This window comes from Aotus nancymaae, unplaced genomic scaffold, assembly GCF_030222135.1.
Source record: "Aotus nancymaae isolate 86718 unplaced genomic scaffold, 86718_ANA_hifiasm-v0.15.2.pri h1tg000041l, whole genome shotgun sequence".
In the NCBI taxonomy this organism is placed as follows: Eukaryota; Metazoa; Chordata; class Mammalia; order Primates; family Aotidae; genus Aotus; species Aotus nancymaae.
Genome location: NW_026988455.1, coordinates 11,155,387 through 11,176,561, shown reverse-complemented (window position 1 = coordinate 11,176,561; position 21,175 = coordinate 11,155,387). Strand labels below are relative to the sequence as shown.

General features: G+C 37.8%; 2 protein-coding genes across 6 annotated transcripts in view; one reads left to right on the top strand and one right to left on the bottom strand.

The window, feature by feature from the left end:
• RIC1 (RIC1 homolog, RAB6A GEF complex partner 1) overlaps window positions 1-21,175 on the top strand; it is a 143,146-nt gene that overhangs the window by 111,164 nt on the left and 10,807 nt on the right. For all 5 annotated transcript variants that reach the window (XM_012454531.2, XM_012454532.2, XM_064361464.1 and 2 more), the window contains exons 13-21: window positions 4,584-4,622; window positions 4,921-5,031; window positions 6,218-6,307; window positions 7,575-7,735; window positions 8,675-8,813; window positions 13,758-13,874; window positions 14,343-15,071; window positions 16,605-16,763; window positions 16,853-16,989. In XM_012454531.2, the coding sequence (XP_012309954.1) occupies window positions 4,584-4,622; window positions 4,921-5,031; window positions 6,218-6,307; window positions 7,575-7,735; window positions 8,675-8,813; window positions 13,758-13,874; window positions 14,343-15,071; window positions 16,605-16,763; window positions 16,853-16,989 (1,682 nt within the window). The remainder of the gene's footprint in view (window positions 1-4,583; window positions 4,623-4,920; window positions 5,032-6,217; window positions 6,308-7,574; window positions 7,736-8,674; window positions 8,814-13,757; window positions 13,875-14,342; window positions 15,072-16,604; window positions 16,764-16,852; window positions 16,990-21,175) is intronic.
• Window positions 15,189-21,175, bottom strand: part of ERMP1 (endoplasmic reticulum metallopeptidase 1) — a 77,515-nt gene continuing 71,528 nt past the window's right edge. The window contains exon 16 of the transcript XR_010336980.1: window positions 15,189-15,887. The gene's annotated coding sequence lies outside the window, so the exon portion shown is untranslated. The remainder of the gene's footprint in view (window positions 15,888-21,175) is intronic.

The window sequence follows — 21,175 nt, the reverse complement described above, 5'->3', positions numbered from 1 at the left end:
GTCTTAATTTCTTTTAGTCAGTTTCTATTTCCATAATTCTTTGCCTTACTTTGACTCTCTATATAGTTTACCCTACTACTAGCCTACTTCAGCTCCCATGTTATTTTCAGTTGACTTTGAGTGAAGATACTGAGAGACAAAAAAATTGTCATGTGTAAGGTTGAAAGGTTATCTCCTACATTGACATGTGGTATACACTAAAAATGTATTTAACTTACATTAATCAATTCATAGAATCAAACAATGTACATACCATTTTATAATTAGTAACAATTTTTAAATAAAACTGCATTAGCTACTTCCTTGACTAAAATTTTCCACTGCTCCCTTCTCTCCTATAGCCATTTCTCTGCTATTTTCATTTCCCCATACTTTGAACTATTCATTCTACACTGACCTAGCATCAATGCCAGTTCTGCCTAGCCAGGTCTGTGTTACCAGAGAGCCAAGTAGAGCAGAGGATCAAAGAAGGTAGGTCTGGAACTAAAAAATCAATCAGGCAATAACAAAAATTGAATTTCCTTCCAGCTCAAAACCTTAGTGATTCTGTGATTCTTCAGCATCTATGAAGTATCCCATATAAGAGAAGCATTTTAACATTGATTTTAGGACTTTGGGTACCAGCAAGATTCCTCTGTCATTCTGTTCTTTAGATAGCTAGAGATACTTAGATGAACTTGTAAAACTAGGGTTTACCGAGTTTATTAGTTTCCTTAAAAATAACATAAATAATGCCACATTAATTGTTTTGTACTTCTGAAACAATTATAATGGACTCAGAATTTTTCAAGCTGGAAGGACCTTAGAAGATCATAAAGTCCAACTGGATTTGAGACATGAGGAAACTGAAGATCAGGGAAGTTGTGTGACTTGTCCAATTCACCCAGCAGAGTAGTGGCATACTTATCTTTATGATTCTACATTAAAGTAACAATCTAATGTATTTTAAAACCTAGGTACTGAGTATTAAATCATATAATACACTACTGATCTTGAGCTAAAACTTAGAATTTGCCTGTTTGGCAGTTTGTAGTTGGAGTTGCCCTATATTTTGCTGGCACTCCAGCTACATAATTCAGTGCGGTTATGGTGATGGAGTTTCAGTGGGACAGTGTACAGTGTCTATATAATGCTAATGCTTTACCTTCTAGGCTTTTTAGCCATTTATGATGGCTCCCTGAAGAAACATAGTTGCCTGATTTAATTCACCCTTCAGTATTATCCTTTTTTCTAAGATAAGTGACCACATCCTCTGTCAAAATTGATTTGTTTGTGTGATTTATTCTTTGTATGCTTCTTGTATAGCTTAGATGAGCTCCAACTAATTCTGCTTCTCTTTCTGTTTCTCATCTAGATTACTAGTTTTTTGTTGTTTGTTTAAACCTGCTACCTTATACTTCTTAACTTCCAGATTGAAAGATTCTATGTTACTTATGTTTTTTCTTTAAGTGAAACAAAACAAATACATACTTGTCAGAAGTAGGATTGGTAGCTGGCTGTAAAAGTGGTGCTTTTTTAAAAAAAATTTTCTTACCTATAAATTTAAAAAATTTTGAAAACCGTTTGTTGACAGATGGAACACAAACTGTGAAACTTTACAAAACACACACCTTCTAGTTTTAGGCCATGTTCCTTCTAAGACTGCCATTTATTTTAATGCTCAGTATTTTGCATGATGTAAACATTTACTTCTGAAAGGTACATAAATCTTCGGTGTTCTGGGGGTGTTGCTTTGATAGTTAACTTGGCTACTTAGAATAAGCTTCACAAAATGTGGGAGATAGACACCTACAGGGTATCAGGCACTATGTTAGGGATTTTAGCAGAGAGTATTTAAAAGGTTATTTCATTGATCACTTATTAGCTGTCTTTCTACAGTATGTATCAAGTGTATCGGGTGTGATATTTGGTACAAACAAATCTGCTAGGAGGGTGGCTCCCACAGTCTCAATAGTTATAGATAAAACTAGTCTAGGCAGGAGACAGAGTTTTAGCAGAGTTACTTTAAAATTTAAAAATTGTAGTAATAAAGGAGGGCAGATTCAGTTTCTTTAAGAGAAACTGAAACATTCTAAGATAAAGGTAGAGTTTCTGCACCTTAGCACTCAGTGTTCCAATGATGTGGCATGACTTCAGTGCCCTGAGTGTGCTCTCATGACCTTTTTTTTTCTTATTAATTAACTGCCTCCTCCTTACTTCTGCCGTTTCCTGTTCTCAGTATTAGAGGTAGAGCTCAGAGTTCAGATGACACATAGATCAACAAAGTTGACCTACTCTAGAAAATACATAGTATCTGTAGACACAAAACTGCATGAAAAAGAAAAAAAAAACTTCATTTTAAACCTAACACCTTAAGTTTTTAAAAGAAATCATTTGTGGAACTTCATAGATTTTTACAGAATAAATTGTTTTCTCCTCTAGATATGATCATTTGGTAAGATTTAACTTTGGTTCCCATTATTAGAAACTCTTTGTGTTAGAATCCACTTTTGCAGTAAGATCCCAGCTCCCACATTACCCACCCACACATTTCATAAGTACTCATGAAACACCAAGTTTTGAGGGACGTGAGGATTCCTTTTAGTACCATGGTTGATTGGCACAGTTACACTCAGGTACATCCTCCTCCTGTTAGTAACTGTTGAAAAAAAATTGAAACTGCTTTCAACTTTTATTTCACCACCCAATCATACCTTGTTTACCATTATTCTGAACTAATTTTACCCATCATAGTAACTTTTTAATGTTTTTTTTGAGACAGAGTCTTTCTCTGTTGCCTAGGCTGGAGTTCAGTGGTGTGATCTCAGTTCATAGCAGTCTCTGCCTCCTGGGTTCAAGTGATTCTCCTGTCTCAGCTTCCCGAGCAACTGGAATTACAAGCATCTGCCACCACCCCCGGCTAATTTTTGTATTTTTAGTAGAGACGGGGTTTTACCATGTTGGCAGGCTGATCTTGAACTCCCGACCTCAGGCCTCCCAAAGTGCTGGGATTATAGGTGTGAGCCACCCCGCCCAGCCCATAGTGAATTTTATTAATTTATTAAGCTGTTGATTTAGTTGATTTTAAGTTGACTTAGCAAGTCAACTTAAATAATAAGTAGTAAGTGAAGCACTTGATAATAAGTGAAGTATAACAAATAGTTTTATCAATAAATTTTATCAGGGTTAATACAGATGTTTAGAGCATATTGCTTTTACTTAATTTTTGTTCTGTCTTCACATTGTGCAAACAATCTTACTGGGTTTGATTGCAGTTTACTTGGCTTTTTAATTTGGCATTTAATTTTAAATATGTGACAACTTTTCTTAGAGTAGAATGAAAGTAAATTTGAACAAATCAAAGCTTTTCTTATTCCAGGAACAGAAGACTCTTTTTTTGTTCGGTTCTGTTAATTCTCACCCCGCTCCAACATGTGCTCATGAAAATTAATCAGTAAGCTATATAGATCAGTCTCATTAAAGCTAGAATTTACTTAATCTACATTGATATCCTATATCAATTATTTAAATTGAAAGGTGGTGTTAGGGTGATACGAAGACCTCATGTTCAAAGGTGTAAGACAGACAACATGGAAAAATATATTGACCACTTTTCTTGCAGATAGAGTTAATATTTGTAACATATTAAAAGTTCTTGTAGATAAGTAAGTAAAATACCCCTATGGAAAAATAATAGCTTACATGCACTCTTTCATGTATATACATGTTTCTTTAGAGATAGAATAAAAGCTAACAAGTGGTTGTCCCTAAGCAACAGAGAATTTCATTTTGTTCATTTTTATATTGTATAATTTTTTAAGCATTGCTTTTTTTGGAGGGGGGCAGGGGAGACAGAGTTTCACTCTTGTTGCCCAGGCTGGAGTGTACTAGTGTGATCTTGACTCACTGCAACCTCTGCCTCCCGGGTTCAAGCGTTTCTCCTGCCTCAGCCTCCCAAGTAGCTAGGATCACAGGCATGCACCATCAGGCCCAGCTGATTTGTATTTTTAGTAGAGACGAGGTTTCACCATGTTGGTCAGGCTGGTCTCAAACCCCTGACCTCAGGTGATCCACCCACCTCTGTCTCCCAAAGTGTTGGGATTACAGGTGTGAGCCACTGGACTTGGCCTAAGCATAGCTTTTTTAATCAAGAAGTGTAAAAGTAATGAAATTATTTTCATTAAAAAATCGGAACTTTTTCTGAGGCTGTAATTGAATTAGGTTGTTTTGGAATGGTTCATATCAGGAACCCAAACTGTTCATCTGCTCAATTCATAGCTGCCCTCATGGGTGCCTTCTCTGAAAATCTCATCAGTCTGTATTTATTGAGTTCAATATTTAAAACAAACAGAAACATCATAAGGGGCGAGGGGTGGGGAAAGGAAAGCCTGGTAACTAGAAACACGAAGTAACAGACATGAAATGTGAAACATTGATTCGTATACAATTGGTAAATTCCAAGTGTTCTGCTACTAATATTAACTAGGGGGGCACCTTAAACATTGTTCAGTAAAGTAAGATGAGTCTTGTATTGTGATAACTTAATGCTTTAAGTTTAAATACATTTCATAAGTTTTACCAAACTGATGTATTATTTTCTGTAGATTTCCAGCACCTATCTAGAGAGCAATTGGCCTATACGGGTGAGTTGTTATTTTGTTGGTGTTAACTTTTATTGGCTAGCATTTGCTGCAAGAGGCATTCTGGGAAGAGCCCTTTAGTGGGTGTATTGAGAAGAATAAAATACTTGATCTATTGTACACTGCTAGTATATTAACATCTGTAATTTTTTCAGATGTAACTGTGAATATTTGGACATTAAAGTATTTAATTAGCAAACATTTATTAATAGTCTATTTGCCTGACACAATACTAAGCTCTTTATGCCTAATTAAGTGTATAGGTTTGCAAGGAAATTTTCTTATTTTTTTTTTTAAACAGTTTTCAGCTATTGATAAGCTTGGACAGAATATTGCTGTGGTTGGCAAGTTTGGTTTTGCACATTACTCTTTACTCACCAAAAAATGGAAACTTTTTGGAAACATTACCCAGGTTAGTCTTTTTGAGATTAAAAACCTATTTCTCAAAGTATAAGAGAACTACTACAGTATGAAATAACTATCAAGTTTATAGCTAAGTAATTTTGGTTACTTATTAAAAAATAAGAAAAATCAAATAATAAAATGATACTGAAATAAAAAGTAATGTCCAAGAGTTAATTCTGATCAAGTACTTGATATTTGGTAAAGGATCTTGTGTCAGAATAGTTGGTTTATTTTTAATTCTTGTTAAGATCAGGAACTATAATTCTTTAGCCTGAGGATTTATTCAGTTTTTCAAATGTGATCAGAATAAATTTCCACAGAATTTGAGCTCATTCCTTTCTTGTTCTATGTGTGATATATTTGGGGGGGTGTGTGTGTGTGTGTGTGTGTGTGTTTTAATTGAAAGAGAGTAACAGTAATGCCTTCATTGGGTGCTATGCAGATGAGTGAGATAACATATATCAAAGTGCCATAAAATGCCTAACACACAATAGGTACCTAGTAAGCACTGATTTCCTGCTCTTCCAACTGCACGCATCTATGTGTACACACACACACACACACACACACACACACACACACACACACACACACGGATTAGTCATCTTATAAATGATTAAGCCAGTATTTAAACCAAGCCCTATTGGATGTGGGAATGATGATGCTGTATGTACCCAGTTATTTTTAATGGCATATTTGCCTCCTTAAAGAAATACTTGTTTTTGAAAATAGGATATGGATCATTATTAGTAAAGGCTCTAGAGTAATCATTGGAGAGAGGGAGAATAGAGCAGAAATAATTTGAGCTTTGTCTGGGTGTGGTGGCTCACGCCTGTAATCCCAACCCTTTGGGAGGCCAAGGTGGGCAGATCACTTGAGGCTGGGAGTCCAAGACCAGCCTGGCCAACATGGTGAAACCCTGTCTCTACAAAATATACAAAAATTAGCTAGGTGTGTTGGTGCATGCTTGTAATCCCAACGACTTGGGAAGCAGCTGAGACATGAGAACCGCTTAAACCCAGGAGGCGGAGGTTGCAGGTAGCTGTGATCGCACCACTGCACTCCAGCATGTGAGACTGTCTCAAAAAATAATAGTAATTTGAGCTTTGTCTGGATAAGAATTTTTATAAATTTACTACTTTGTTAGAATTTATGGTAGCATAAGGTAATTTTATTTTAAATTTTATTTTAAGGAGAAAAATATGATTGTGACAGGTGGCTTAGCCTGGTGGAATGATTTTATGGTTCTTGCATGTTACAACATAAATGACCATCAAGAAGAGGTAAGTTTTTTCTCTCAGAAATAACAGATTTTTGTATTTTAAAGCTATTAAGCATGATTTAATTTTATATAGAAAATAGTCTGTTGAAAACTGAACAAAACATTTTTAAATCAAGAATGTAGCTTCTAAATTATCTAGTGGGATTTTCTTTTCAGGTTATTACTTTAAAAAATTTTTAAATGACAATTGAGACTTCTAAGATAACCTCTTGTAAGGATTTTAGCTGTCAGACATTCTCTATGGCATTTGAAAATAAAGAGTTAAAAGCAAAAAATTTCATGATACAAGAACAGCTAACCTTAGAGATAGATTTATTTAGTTACTGATTTACAGTAACCCCTCCTTAACTATAGGGGATACATTCAAAGACCAGCAGTGGATGCCTGAAACTGTTAATGGTACTGATCCCTATATAGCACTATCATTTTTCCTATACATACATACCTATGATAAAGTTTAATTTGTAAAATATTAATAATTCATAAAATAAAATAGTTATGACAGTATATTGTAATAACAGTTATATGAATGTGGTCTCTCAGAATATCTTAGTATACTATACTCACCTATTTTCAGACCATGGTGGACCGCAGATAACTGAAACTGTGGAGAGCAAAGCCATGGATAAGGGGAACTCTGTATCTGCTTTTTTGTTTGCTTTAAGAAACTGCTGGTCTCACTACATCAGGTCTAAATACACAGGTCTAGGTCAGGTGCGGTGGGTGGTTCACACCTGTAATCCAAACACTTTGGGAGGCTGAGTGGGTGGATCATCTGAGGTCAGGAGTTCGGGACCAGCTTGGCCAACATGGTGAAACCCCATCTCTACTAAAAATGCAAAAATTAGCCAGGTATGGTGGCATGCCCCTGCAATTGCAGCTACTTGGGATTTCCCAGCTGAGGTGGGAGAATTGCTTGAACCCAGGAGGCAGAGGCTACAGCGAGCCAAGATCACACCATTGCACTCCAGCCTGGTCAACAGAGTGAGAACCCGTCTCATAAATAAATAAGCAAGCAGTCTAAAAGGAATATTTTATAATACTGCATTCAGTTTTGATTACTTCATTTTTTGCTTATTTGTAGAATGAACCTAGCCTGGAAAAATATATAAACATAATCCATTTATTTTTAAAGCTTAGGTCTTTTAACTCCTGTTACTTAAAAAAAAGGAGGAGGGCAGAAGATAAAAAACAGCATGTCTAAAGTATTTAGTCATCCGTAGTAGTTACCTTGTTTTTATAATTTTATTTATTTTTGTTTTCTTCAGCTTAGAGTATACTTGCGAACATCAAATCTGGATAATGCCTTTGCTCATGTCACCAAAGCACAAGCAGAAACATTACTGCTTAGTGTCTTCCAGGACATGGTAATAGTATTTAGAGCAGACTGTTCAATATGCCTTTACAGTATTGAAAGAAAATCTGATGGGTAAGTATCTGGCATAAGAAGTTACTTTTTTCTCCTATTTATCATGTTTCTCTTTTGTAGTGTTTGTTTTCTCAAAACAATTATTCCACTTTTATATTTAATTTCTGTTTTGTTAGAAGTAAACAAAAGCAAGGAGTTTAAATCAGTGATACTGATATAGTAGCTAAGAAAAAAGAAATACTCTACACTAACTTCTTTAGCTTATCTTCCTGGGGTTATTTGAAAAACTAGTTTGGGATGAGGTAAACCCTTAGAAAAACCTAAATTTTTTTCACAACTTTGAAAATAAATGTTTACTGACTCTCCTAGTGTTTCCAATACTTGGTGGGAATTTGAAGAAGTTCCATAGCTTTAAGGCTGTAGGAAGCATGTCCTTAGCAAACTGACGTATATTTTCACTGAGCTACATGGCTATAGTCTGGGACATTAAAAATCAGCAGTCTTGTTACTGCAGCATGTTGCCTTGTATTTGTCTTGGCATCTGGTCTATTTGCAGCATTTTTAGATGACACCTCTTGAGTTATATTTTTGTTCTCAGAGGTTGATTGAAGTATGTATTTACTTAAATAGCAGAGTGATTGAGGAGTAATGCAAGATAAAAATTAAGACATCTCACTAGCCTCAGTGATTGAACCTTCATTCTTTCTCAACCAACTAGTTTTTTCCACTTAAATATTTGTATTCTTATAGCTTCTTCCCTAGTTTTCATCTTCCCTCCTATTTCTTTCTCCCTTTCTTTCTCTCTCATCCCCATGTATGTTCTCTGGTTCCCCTCAACCTTGCCTACTTCTTGATTGAAGGATATGTAGGGAGAAGATGATAGGTAGAAGACATCTGAGTCTTCCATAAGCATGAAATCTAATACTATTACAAGTGGAAAAGAAAGAAGATCTTATTAGCATTGTTGTTGAGGTATGTGGGTTTCTTTTGTTTTTACAGTCCAAATACTACTGCTGGTATTCAAGTTCTTCAGGAGGTTTCCATGTCACGCTACATTCCTCACCCTTTCCTGGTAGTATCTGTCACTCTGACATCAGTGAGTACAGAAAATGGAATCACCTTGAAAATGCCACAGCAGGTACCATTCCATTATCAGAGCTCTTTGGAGTTTACATCTCAGTTTTTAGTATTCGAAGTTCATATTAGTAACTATTTCAGCAAATAAATGCTAAGTGTCTAAAATTTACCTTGTATGAGAATGCTGGATTACAGTGGCAAATTAAAAAGATGTGGTTTCTGCTTAGGCATTAAATAAATAATTACATACATAATGAATTCTTCCTGTTATGTGTACCAAAAAGTAGTATGCATTACTGTGAGAGCATATATCCAAAACCTAGTATAGTCTGAATAATCACAGATTTCTGGATCATTTAAATCAAAACCTGGAGAATAAGTAGAGATTATCGTAAGTTAAGAGGGGATGTATTTTCAGGTGGAAGGAACAGTAGTGCAAAGGCCCATAGACAAGAGAGAACATGACACACTCAGGGAATTAGAAGAATTTTAGAGTGACTGGGACATGGAAGGTGAGAGAGGATATGAGTTTTATAGATAATATTGATAATTTTAGACTTCGACTTTAAGCCTAAAGTGTCTTAAGTTAGGTGTTACTAGATCTAAGGTTTATAATGTTTGCTTTACAAAACTACTGTAGGGAGAGCAACTGGGAGGCCATTGTAATGATCTGGGTCAGCGGTGTTCGGAGTCTGAACTTGGCCAGTGAAAAAGGAAATGGAAAGAAATAGAATGAGTATAGAATAGCAAGGGCTTCATAATTAGTTAATTATGAGGAAAGAGAAAGTATAATCCCATAGTTTCTGGGTAAAGTAACAGGGTAAGAAGTAGGGCCACCAGGACCCACATTGCATAACTTCCTATTTCAGTGGTTTCTAAACTTGATGTCAACTGGGAACCTGTTGTCAGAGGAAAATTCTGTTTAGATTTGTCATCCCTGTCTGCCCAGTCTGTCTTTTACTTCCTGTCGAGGCACTTCCGTCAAACCTCAACCCTCCATAAAATAATTAGAAAACAGTGCAGTAGACTAACCAGTTACGGGGAATTTAATATTATTTATATGAATCTAAAATTGATTTGTTACAATCTATCCCAATTCTCTATTCTTTGTAACAAGACATTATAAAAGCTACTCCCTCTTCTACATGATGACCCCTAAAATATTTGCAAATAGTTATCATTCCTTGGCTTCTCTTTCTCTCCTCAAACCTCTCTGTCTTCTTATCTACATGCTAAATACTTCCATATCTCCAACGATTTCATGTGACATATCTCCAACTGTTTCATGTGATGTTTCTTCTAGACCCCTTAACCGTCTTGGTCTCTCTTTTTGGTTTTTGAGTTTTTTTTTTTCCTGTTTTTTGAAATGGAGTCTCACTCTGTTGCCAGGCTGGAATGCAGTGGCGCGATCTCAGCTCACTGCAACCTCTGCCTCCCAGGTTCAAGTGATTCTTCTGCCTCAGCCTCCCAAGTAGTTAGGACTACAGGCATGCACCACCATGCCCAGCTAATTTTTGTATTTTTAGTAGAGACAGGGTTTCATCATGTTGGCCAGGATGGTCTCAATCTCTTGACCTCCTGATCCACCCACCTCAGCCTCCCAAAGTGCTAGGATTACAGGCGTAAGCCACTGTACCTGGCCTTGGTCTCCCTTCTATAGGTAAAATTTGTTTTCTTTTTTAAAATACAGCTCCCATTTCCTCTGCAAACCACATTTAATGGTAACCAGTTAGTCCTAACTGATAAGGGAATGTACTGTTTTACAGAAGTCTAGATAAAAGGTGTGAAAAAAAAGTGACAATTTAAAAATCATTTCGCAGTCCTGAGTGATGCAAAATCAATCAGCAAAATCAATTTTAGTGATGCTAATCAATCTTAGCATCACTAAAAGTGGGAAAACCAGATGTGGTATGCTTCTTGAGGTGATATAACATGAAGTTCACAAGAATGATTGCCAAAAACCTTGAACCCGAATCAAATCAAGCGGAGAGTCATCTTCGATTCAAGTCTAATTTACACCACAAGGAAGCAGAATACGAGACATTCTGTTGGACAGCTACAAGTCACTAACATGGAGGAAGAAGGAGCAGATCTTCTAGATTAAATAAGACTTTGAAGCCATAACAACCAAATGCAGTGGGTAAAACTCATTTGTGAGGCAAATGTAATAATCACTGCCCTACAGAACCAACTCAATAAGTTCATCCGTATCTTCATTCAACCCAGCTATAAAAAGACACTGTTGAAACAGTTAGGGATATTTAAATACTAATGGAGAGAGAAACTAGAGAATAACTGTAAATTTTATTGGATGTGATACTAGCATTGTGGCTATGTAAGCAAATGTCCAGATATTTTAGGAATGCATATGAAACATATAGAAGTAAAATGGGTAGCATATCTTACTTGAAAATACTGAGACAAAACTGAAAAAAAAACAAACAAACAAAAAAAAAACCAGGGATGGATGGAGCAAATAGGGTAAATCTTGATAATTGTGCAGCTGGATAATGGCAATGTGAAAGTTCATTATACTGTTCTTCATACTTATAATTATGTTTAAATTTTTCATATTTAAAAAAGTACTCTTGTATATCCCAGATAGAGTAGGCAGCCAAGTGGCATCAGTAGTACTCTGTACCATGTTTTGAGAGGGTCTTTCGCAAAGAGAAGATACTTAACTTGGCTAGAGCAGATTAAGAAGTTAAAATGGACTGATTACTACAGAAGGAAGACAAAGCTAGAGCAAAGTAAGTCTTGATTTAATACTAAAGATGAAAAAAAAAATAGTAACGGTGAGAACTCTTCAACAGCATGATAGCCTCTCCATGAGAGAGTGAGCTCCTTGTTACTGAAATTCTCATGGAGAATCATCTGCCAGGGATTTTTTTAGGGTAAGAGAGGGAGTTTGGGGTTCCATCAAATTTAGGGTTTTGAGCATACAGGTAGCATAATACCCATTCGCTGAAGAAAAGAGAAGTGTACTTTTTTAATGAAGCAGTATGAAATGTGGTGAAATCTACCATCTTAAAACTTAAGGTAGTCATTATAAACATTAGTCATATTGTAGTAAATTACAGTATATGCCTTTAAGGTCTTTTGAAGTGTATGCCAGTCCCCAGTCATGCTGTTTTGCTGCAGGTGTTTGTGTCTTTTTCTTTTTCCTCTGCCATCTAGCTACATTTTACTGTTAAATAGGTGTCTGACTCTTCTAGTTCCCACACACCTAAATTCCATGTTTGCTTCTCATACCTCCAAATTATTTTCTGGACAGATACCCAATTTTTTTGTTTAGTTATTTCTTTATACACAATCCCCCGTAGCAGTAAGCAAGAGCAGTTTGTATAGCTGAGTATTTTGTAACTAGAATATATAGGGTGGCTGCTGTTTTCTTGATGAACCCTAAATGATATTGGCAGCTTAAATTCAGCCAGCCAGCATGCAGCAAAGCCTGGCTCACAATCCCACAACTTTTGAATAGTCATTTTTTCCTTCCTGAAACTCTTTTATTTTGTTTATATAACACTGTGCTTCCCTATTTCTCTTTTGCCTTCAAATGCTCAGGTGATAGCCCTCTGCTCTTTTCCCCCTGGCTACTGTGCCTAAGAAACTTCTGTCTCAAGAGTTTTATAATGCTGATACAGTCATCTCTGATTTAGTCATTGCTCACATTTTTACTTGGAAGTCTTTAAGATTTTTTTTTTAATTAAAATTAAAAAAAGAAAAAGGGAAACTCTTTGATTTTGTCTTCCCTAATTTCTCTTCTTACCTTCTATCAGTGATAACTTCAACTTCTCTAGCACCTCAGCTAACCTGAGAATTGTCTTTGGCTCATCTCTTTTTCTACCTTTCATGTCTCGGATAGCAGTAAGTTCTATTTTTTTTTTTTTTTTTTTTTTGAGACGGAGTTTCGCTCTTGTTACCCAGGCTGGAGTGCAATGGCGTGATCTCGGCTCACCGCAACCTCCGCCTCCTGGATTCAGGCAATTCTCCTGCCTCAGCCTCCTGAGTAGCTGGGATTACAGGCATGCGCCACCATGCCCAGCGAATTTTTTGTATTTTTAGAGACGGGGTTTCACCATGTTGACCAGGATGGTCTCGATCTCTTGACCTCGTGATCCACCCGCCTCGGCCTCCCAAAGTGCTGGGATTACAGGCGTGAGCCACCGCACCTGGCCCAGTTCCTTCCTCTTTACAGGTAGAAATGACTTGATATCTGAGATTCCTTTGAAAACAGGGCTGCTCATACTTTAATGTGCATAATTGTTTAAGCTGGGTGATAGGGCTCAATAGGAAATCATTATACTGAGCTCTCTGAGGATTGATTGAAATTTTTCATAATAAAAAGTCATACTGTTTTTTCATTTCTGAAGTCAACACCCATGAAATCTGCCTCTCCTGAGTAACCTGATTAAGTCTGATTTTTTAAATAACTGTCTTATTCAAGAACCATAAGTAGTGGCTTCTTTCCTGCTGCTCTTTTACCTGGCTTTTTAAATCCTCCTTGAAGGTCTGTTACCATCCAGCTTTGTTCTCATAGTGTCCCTATTCTAGCCAGACTCTTCTCAGTTTCCCAGTACTTCCATGTCTTCGTTCTCAGTTTCCCAGTACTTCCATGTCTTCGTTTTCATTGCATACTTCCACTAGAATACCAACCCTTACTCTTCCACTCTTAAAGTCTTCCTCATCTGTCAAGCTCCACTGCATCCTTTTAAACTTTCTGTAGTTATGGCAGCTAGATCACTGAAGTGATCTCTCATTTTGATAAACTTCTGAAGTTCTCTTAGTTTTTTCAGGATAATTCAACTGTGCCCTCAATCTTATGTCATTGGTGTTGTTCATTAATTGCATTATGTGTTAAGCTTTGTACCATCCTAGCTATACATAGTACAACCTCAATAAGTATTATAGATTGTTTAACGTATAAACTTTATGGATTGGGGAAAAATGCCAAAAGCATACCTACACAGAAGTATGAATTTAGCTGCTTTTTCTTAAATTTCAGGCTCGTGGTGCAGAGAGCATTATGTTAAACCTAGCAGGACAGCTCATCATGATGCAGAGGGACAGGTCAGGCCCACAGATCCGGGAGAAGGACAGTAGCCCTAACCAAAGGAAACTTGTGAGTAAAGTGCAAGTCATTTCATTTCACACATTAGGAAGATATGGGATGAGGATAAAGGAACGAAAGAATTTAAGAGAAGAGTGTTTTATGATTTGGAAACTGAGAAATTAGGTCCATAAAATTAGTGTTAAGCCTCTGAGTGTAAGACTGACTGACTGGAGGATAAGGTCCCAAAATGATCGTGACATGTTCCATACTTCATATGTTACTGCTTAGGCATCATTCACTGAAAATCCTAATGGAAAATAGAGATAGACTTGTGAAGTTCATGGGTTGTTTTGTTTTTAGATTTAAGGGTGTATGCTTTAAAACGCAAGATACTTTTAACTGTAATTCTAAACAGATCCCTTGCTTTTCCCAGAAAGATACTATACTACCATTTGAAACACTTAGTAAACTAGATCTAGGAACTTAACCTACAAATTTAATAGGAAAACAACCTGATTCTTGTCTTTCCTTCTCCAGCTGCCATTCTGTCCTCCTGTTGTACTAGCCCAGTCTGTTGAAAACGTCTGGACAACGTGTCGAGCAAATAAACAGAAACGTCACCTTTTAGAGGCCCTCTGGCTGAGCTGTGGTGGTGCAGGGATGAAAGTTTGGCTCCCTCTGTTCCCAAGGGATCATCGCAAGCCCCATTCTTTCTTGTCCCAGCGGATCATGCTGCCTTTCCACATCAACATTTACCCCCTAGCTGTTCTGTTTGAAGATGCTTTAGTCCTTGGTGCTGTCAATGACACTTTGCTCTATGATTCTTTGTATACTCGGAACAATGCTAGAGAACAGCTGGAGGTGCTCTTCCCTTTCTGTGTTGTGGAGAGAACCTCTCAGATCTACCTCCACCACATTCTACGTCAACTTCTGGTCAGAAACCTTGGGGAGCAAGCCTTGCTCTTGGCCCAGTCCTGTGCCGCATTACCTTACTTCCCTCATGTGCTGGAGCTCATGCTCCATGAAGTACTGGAAGAAGAAGCTACCTCACGGGAGCCCATTCCCGACCCTCTCCTTCCCACTGTGGCAAAATTTATCACCGAGTTCCCCCTCTTCCTGCAGACGGTTGTCCATTGTGCCAGGAAGACTGAATATGCCCTGTGGAATTACCTTTTTGCAGCTGTTGGAAACCCTAAGAACTTGTTTGAGGAATGTTTGATGGCTCAGGATTTGGACACAGCTGCTTCTTACCTTATTATCTTACAGGTAACAATTCTCTTCTTATAAAGGGGCAAGAATTAATGTGCTTAAACTTAGAAATAATAGAAATGTCCTGGTTTGGCACCATGATTGTGTTTATGGAATTCATAGTCAAATTTTCTGTTTATATATTTAATTTGAATTCAGACAGATTTCTTTGAATGTCATAAAGTAACATTGCAGAGATTTTTTTCCTGTTTGTCCATAATAGGCCTAAAACAGATTAATGAGTTCAGAGTAGTATTTCGAAAATTTAATATATTGGAGAAATTTAATATATGTATTAGAATACATATCAGAACATGTAAGAAATATTACATAAGATTATTGAAATATTACATGAGAAATATAGCAAAGAAAGTATTATTTGGGATATTAGTGAGTTTGAGCTCCCCACAATAGTAGATTTATTTCCTTTTAGTATGGGTTGCTGAGGGGACACTTATTAGAACATGGTCATAACAGAGCACCTTGAGCTAGTCTCCCCAAAGCAAGCCGAGAAGGCTCAGGCCTGCCACAGCACAGACCCTCATAGCACACAGTTTTTCTCAAAATAATGGCTTCTTTCCAACTCCTGAAAATTCAATTCATTAGAATGAATGAAAAAGGGCTTGACGGTTGATAGGCTACACTTAAAGATTCTTTACAGTTACTGCAAAGTTGTTTTCATTGATATAAGAAGCTAACCATAAACCTGGTTTAAATCTCCACCTGAAGCAGATTTCCCGTCAGCTTCTTTGCTTCATGGCAGTGGACTGACACCAGAGAAGACACTCAAGCAGAGAGACCAGGGGGCCTTGAAGTATGATTCCATGGCTAGCCCTAAAGAAAAAGACATAGGATTTTAAAAATAGAATCAAAATGCAGCAGTTTTTTGGTTCTGGGTCATTCCCTGCAACTTCAGTGATCTCCCTAACAATGTAATTTTTTTTCTCCAGCAGAATTCCTAAGTTGCTATGGAATGGTAGATAATAACTACAATTAAAGTTGTCTATTAGGCAACTTTCCATGAAGACCAAGATAGGCAGGTTAAATTTGTGAAAGAAAAATGGAGGATTCTGGATGTGCAGCAGGACTTTACTACTTGCTGTTGCCCAAAGCAAAGATTTTAGTCACATCCTTGGAAAACTGCAACAGGAGACAAACCTGACCTTTTTTGGAGTCGGGCAAACCTCCCTTTTTTTTTTCTTCCTTTTCTGCTGATCTTCAACAATTTACTTAACTCAGTTTCCACACCTGTAAAATACAAATGATATGCCTATCTGCAGAGTCACTGGGAGAAATAAATGAAATAATGAATTAAAGTATAGTATGGTATCTGGCATGTAGTGGGAGTTGAATAAATTATAGTTTACATACCTCAGAAGAGTACTTGCCTCACTTTTCCTTGTACAGTAATTTTTAATCTTACTATTAAACTAACCCTTATGGTGGTGTGGCTACATTCTTTGAGTTTAGAAAACTGTGGAGATAAAGAATTGCTCATATCTTCCCAAATTGTGTAGTATAAAAAGAATGCTGTCCTGGTTGTTTTTGTAGAATATGGAAGTCCCTGCAGTAAGTAGGCAACATGCCACCCTTCTATTCAATACAGCACTAGAACAAGGCAAGTGGGACCTTTGTCGACACATGATTCGATTTCTTAAAGCCATTGGCTCTGGAGAATCTGAGACACCTCCATCCACACCCACAGCTCAGGTTAGTTGCAAAAGTTATACATCTTCTCTAGGCCATACACCCACGTGGCATCTTGCTCTAACACTACTGCATATTGTGTGTAATCCTAGGAACCCAGTTCAAGTGGTGGATTTGAGTTCTTCAGGAATCGAAGCATCAGTTTATCCCAGTCAGCTGAAAATGTTCCTCCCAGTAAATTCAGTTTACAGAAAACACTAAGCATGCCATCTGGTCCCTCTGGAAAAAGGTAAAATAATAAAGATATAAAATATAATGATGTAAAATATAAATGTATAAATATGTAGATAAATATAAAATATAAAGATATAAAAAATAATGCTTTCTGCTTATCCATGACACATGGCATTTTAGGACATTTGCAAAATTAGGTCTTAATGAAAACAACTATTTAATCCAATAGCAGTTTTTTTTTCAATTCCCAAAAAGCAGAGGCCACACAGAAGGCTTCCCTTTTTTCTTCCTCCCAAGTTCACTTCTGTACTCTTTGTATAGTTTCTGCCCCTTTTTCTAGAATAGGTTTTGATGTACCTGTTCTGAATGTAACAAACTTTGTTTGTTTGTGTTTGCTTATTTGTTTAAGACAGAGTCTCGCTCTGTCCCCCAGGCTGGAGTGCAGTGGCACCCTCTCAGCTCATTGCAACCTCTACCTCCAGGGTTCAAACGATTCTCCTGCTTCGACACCCGAGTAGCCAGGATTACAGGCATATGCCACCATGCCCAGCTAATTTTCGTATTTTTAGTAGAGACGGGGTTTCACCATGTTGCACAGGCTAGTCTCAAGCTCCTTGCCTCAAGTGATCTGCCCTCCTTAGCCTCCCAAAGTCCCAGGATTACAAGCGTGAGCCACCCTACCTGGCCAAATGCCACAAACTTATTTTTTTTCCATAAGCTATTGGGGTACAGGTGATACTTGGTTACATGAGTAAGTTCTTTAGTGGTGATTTGTGAGATTTTGGTGCATCCATCACCCGAGTATACACTGTACTATATTTGTTGTCTTTTATCCCTTGCCCCAATTCTCTTTCCCCCCAAATCCCCAAAGTCCATTGTATCATTCTTATGCCTTTGCATCCTCATAGCTTAACTCCTACATATCAGTGAGAACATACAATGTTTGGTTTTCCATTCCTGAGTTACTTCACTTAGAATAATAGTCTCCAATCTCATCAAGGTCATTGCAAATGCTGTTAATTCATTCCTTTTTGTGGCTGAGTAGTAGTCCATCATACACACACACACAGACACACACAGACACAGACACACACACACACACACACACACATACGACAGTTTTTTATCCACTAATTGATTGATGGGCATGTGGGTGGTTCCACGATTTTGCAGTTGTGAATTGTGCTGCTGTAACCATGCGTGTGCAAGTACGTTTTTTGAATAATTACTTATTTTCCTCTGGGTAGATACCCAGTAGTGGGATTGCTGGATCAAATGGTAGTTCTACTTTGAGTTCTTCAAGGAATCTCCACACTGTTTTCCATAGCAGCTGTACTAGTTTACATTCCCACGAGCAGTGTAGAAGCATTGCCTGATTACCACATCCACGCCAACATCTACTGTTGTTTAATTTTTTTATTACAGTCATTCTTGCAGGAGTAAGGTGGCATCACATTGTGGTTTTGATTTGAAAATTCAACAGACTTTTAAATTACCTCTGATGATAGAGGACCAAAGTAAAAAGGAAGATAGATAAATCTGTAGGTAATCCAAAAGCCTTCTTAAAGTCAGTAATTTTACCCTTCCTTCTAGTTATACATTTTAATAAAAAATAAAAATTTAGTGCTAATGCATTTGACTCTCCTGTGACCTATTGATTAGAGAAGTTATTAAACAGTGGGGGAGCCAAAGGAATTGTATGCTGGAGACTGAAACTGCTATCACCTATAGATGGGATATTGTCTTCTGAGAGATGACTATGAATTTACACTAAACATTATCAAATCATGAGAATTTCTTCTGGTTTGTGAGGCCTGTGTATTCCTTCCTATGTTCTTGTCTCATTTTTTTACTTACTTAATCCTTTCTTTTATATTATTTTTTTTTCTTCAGGACAGCGTGAACATATGTTTATATTGTTACTACAGTGCCTGGCACATAGTGAGAGCTTACTGAACATTTGTTACTGTCATGTTTTACTGTTTATTAACAAGTGCTAACTACATGCCAGGCCCTGCTCTAAGCATTTACATGCATAGTCTTTTTTTTTTTTTTTTTTTTTTTTTTGAGACGGAGTTTCACTCTTGTTGCCCAGGCTGATGAACTGGTGCAATCTCGGCTCACTGCAACCTCCGCCTCCCAGGTTCAAGTGATTCTCCTGCCTCAGCCTCCTGAGTAGCTGAGATTACAGGTGCCTGCCACCATGCCTGGCTAATTTTTTTTGTATTTTTAATAGAGACGGGGTTTCATGTTGGCCAGGCTGGTCTTTAACTCCTGACCTCAGGTGATCTGCCCACCTTGGCCTCCCAGAGTGCTGGGATTACAGACTTGAGCCACTGTGCCTGGCCAGGTCCTTTAAATAACTCTGTGAGAGTTATCCACATTGCATAGGTGAAGAAACAGAGGCCTAGGAAAATAAACTTAGTTATGTTCATACAACAAATGAGTGGCAGAGCCAAGATCTGAATCCAGGCAGTCCTGCATTAGAGACCAGGGTCTTTACCCCACCACTAAACTGCCTCTCACTTAAAGTACCACATTATGCAATTACCAATCCAGTTCCCCCACATTAGCTCATGTGAGTCAGGAATGAAGACTATATAGTCAAGTTGTAATTTGTGTTAGTTTTAGGACTATCAAGGTGGCTCACACCTGTAATTCCAGCACTTTGGGAGGCCAACGTGGGAGGATTACTTGAGGCCAGGAGTTCAAAATGAACCTGGGCAACATAGCAAGATCCCATCTCTGCAAAAATAAAAATAAATTAGCCAGGCATGGTGGCAGGCACCTGTAGTCCTAGCTACTTGGGAGGCTTAGGTAGGGAAGATAGCTTGAGCCCAGGAGTTTCAGGTTGCAGTGAGCCATGATCACATCACTGCACTCCAGACTGGGTGACACTGTGAGACCTTGTCATTTAAGAAAAAATAAAATTGGTTTTCTTTTCATATATGTGCATGACTCACACTGAGAAATTTAATTTCATTTTGCCTGTCTATCCTTAGTTTTTTTAATGTGTTCTCCTTCCCTCTTCTCATTGGACTTTTCAAATACAGCATGGGTTTGTTCCCTTTCTTTCCATCAGCCACTCATCAATTGCTTCCCAGTCTGACTTCTTCTGTCCCCTTTTTCCTATTCCTGTTTTTTTTTTTTTTTTTTTTAATTGCATTTTAGGTTTTGGGGTACATGTGAAAAACATGCAAAGTTGTTGCATAGGTGCATTCATGGCAGTGTGATTTGCTGCCTCCCCCCCCCCCACCCATATCTGGCATTTCTCCCCATGCTATCCCTCCCCAACTCCCCGCCCCCCCCGCTGTCCCCCCCCACTTCCCTGCAACAGACCCCCGTGTATAGTGCTCCCCTCCCTGTGTCCATGTGTTCTCCTTGTTCAACACCCTCCTATGAGTGAGAACATGTGGTGTTTGGTTTTGTGTTCTTGTGTCAGTTTGCTGAGAATGATGGTTTCCAGGTTCATCCATGTCCCTACAAAGGACGCGAACTCCTCATTTTTAATGGCTGCATAATATTCCATGGTGTATATGTGCCACATTTTTCCTGTCCAGTCTATCATCGATGGGCATTTGGGTTGGTTCCAGGTCTTTGCTATTGTAAACTGTGCTGCAATGAACATTCGTGTGCATGTGTCCTTATAGTAAAACGATTTATAATCCTTTGGATATATGCCCAGTAATGGGATTGCTGGGTCAAATGGAATTTCTATTTCTAGGTCCTTGAGGAATCGCCACACTGTTTTCCACAGTGGTTGAACTAATTTACACTCCCACCAACAGTGTAAAAGTGTTCCTATTTCTCCACATCCTCTCCAGCATCTGTTGTCTCCAGATTTTTTAATGATCGCCATTCTAACTGGCGTGAGATGGTATCTCAATGTAGTTTTGATTTGCATTTCTCTAATGACCAGTGATGATGAGCATTTTTTCATATGTTTGTTGGCCTCTTGTATGTCTTCTTTTGTAAAGTATCTGTTCATATCCTTCGCCCATTTTTGAATGGGCTTGTTTGTTTTTTTCTTGTAAATCTTTTTTAGCTCGTTGTAAATTCTGGATATCAGCCCTTTGTCAGACCGGTAGGCTGCAAAAATTTTTTCCCATTCTGTTGGTTGCCGACTCACTCTATTGACTGTTTCTTTTGCCGTGCAGAAGCTGTGGAGTTTGATTAGGTTCCATTTGTCTATTTTGGCTTTTGTTGCCAATGCTTTTGGTGTTTTGGTCATAAAGTCCTTG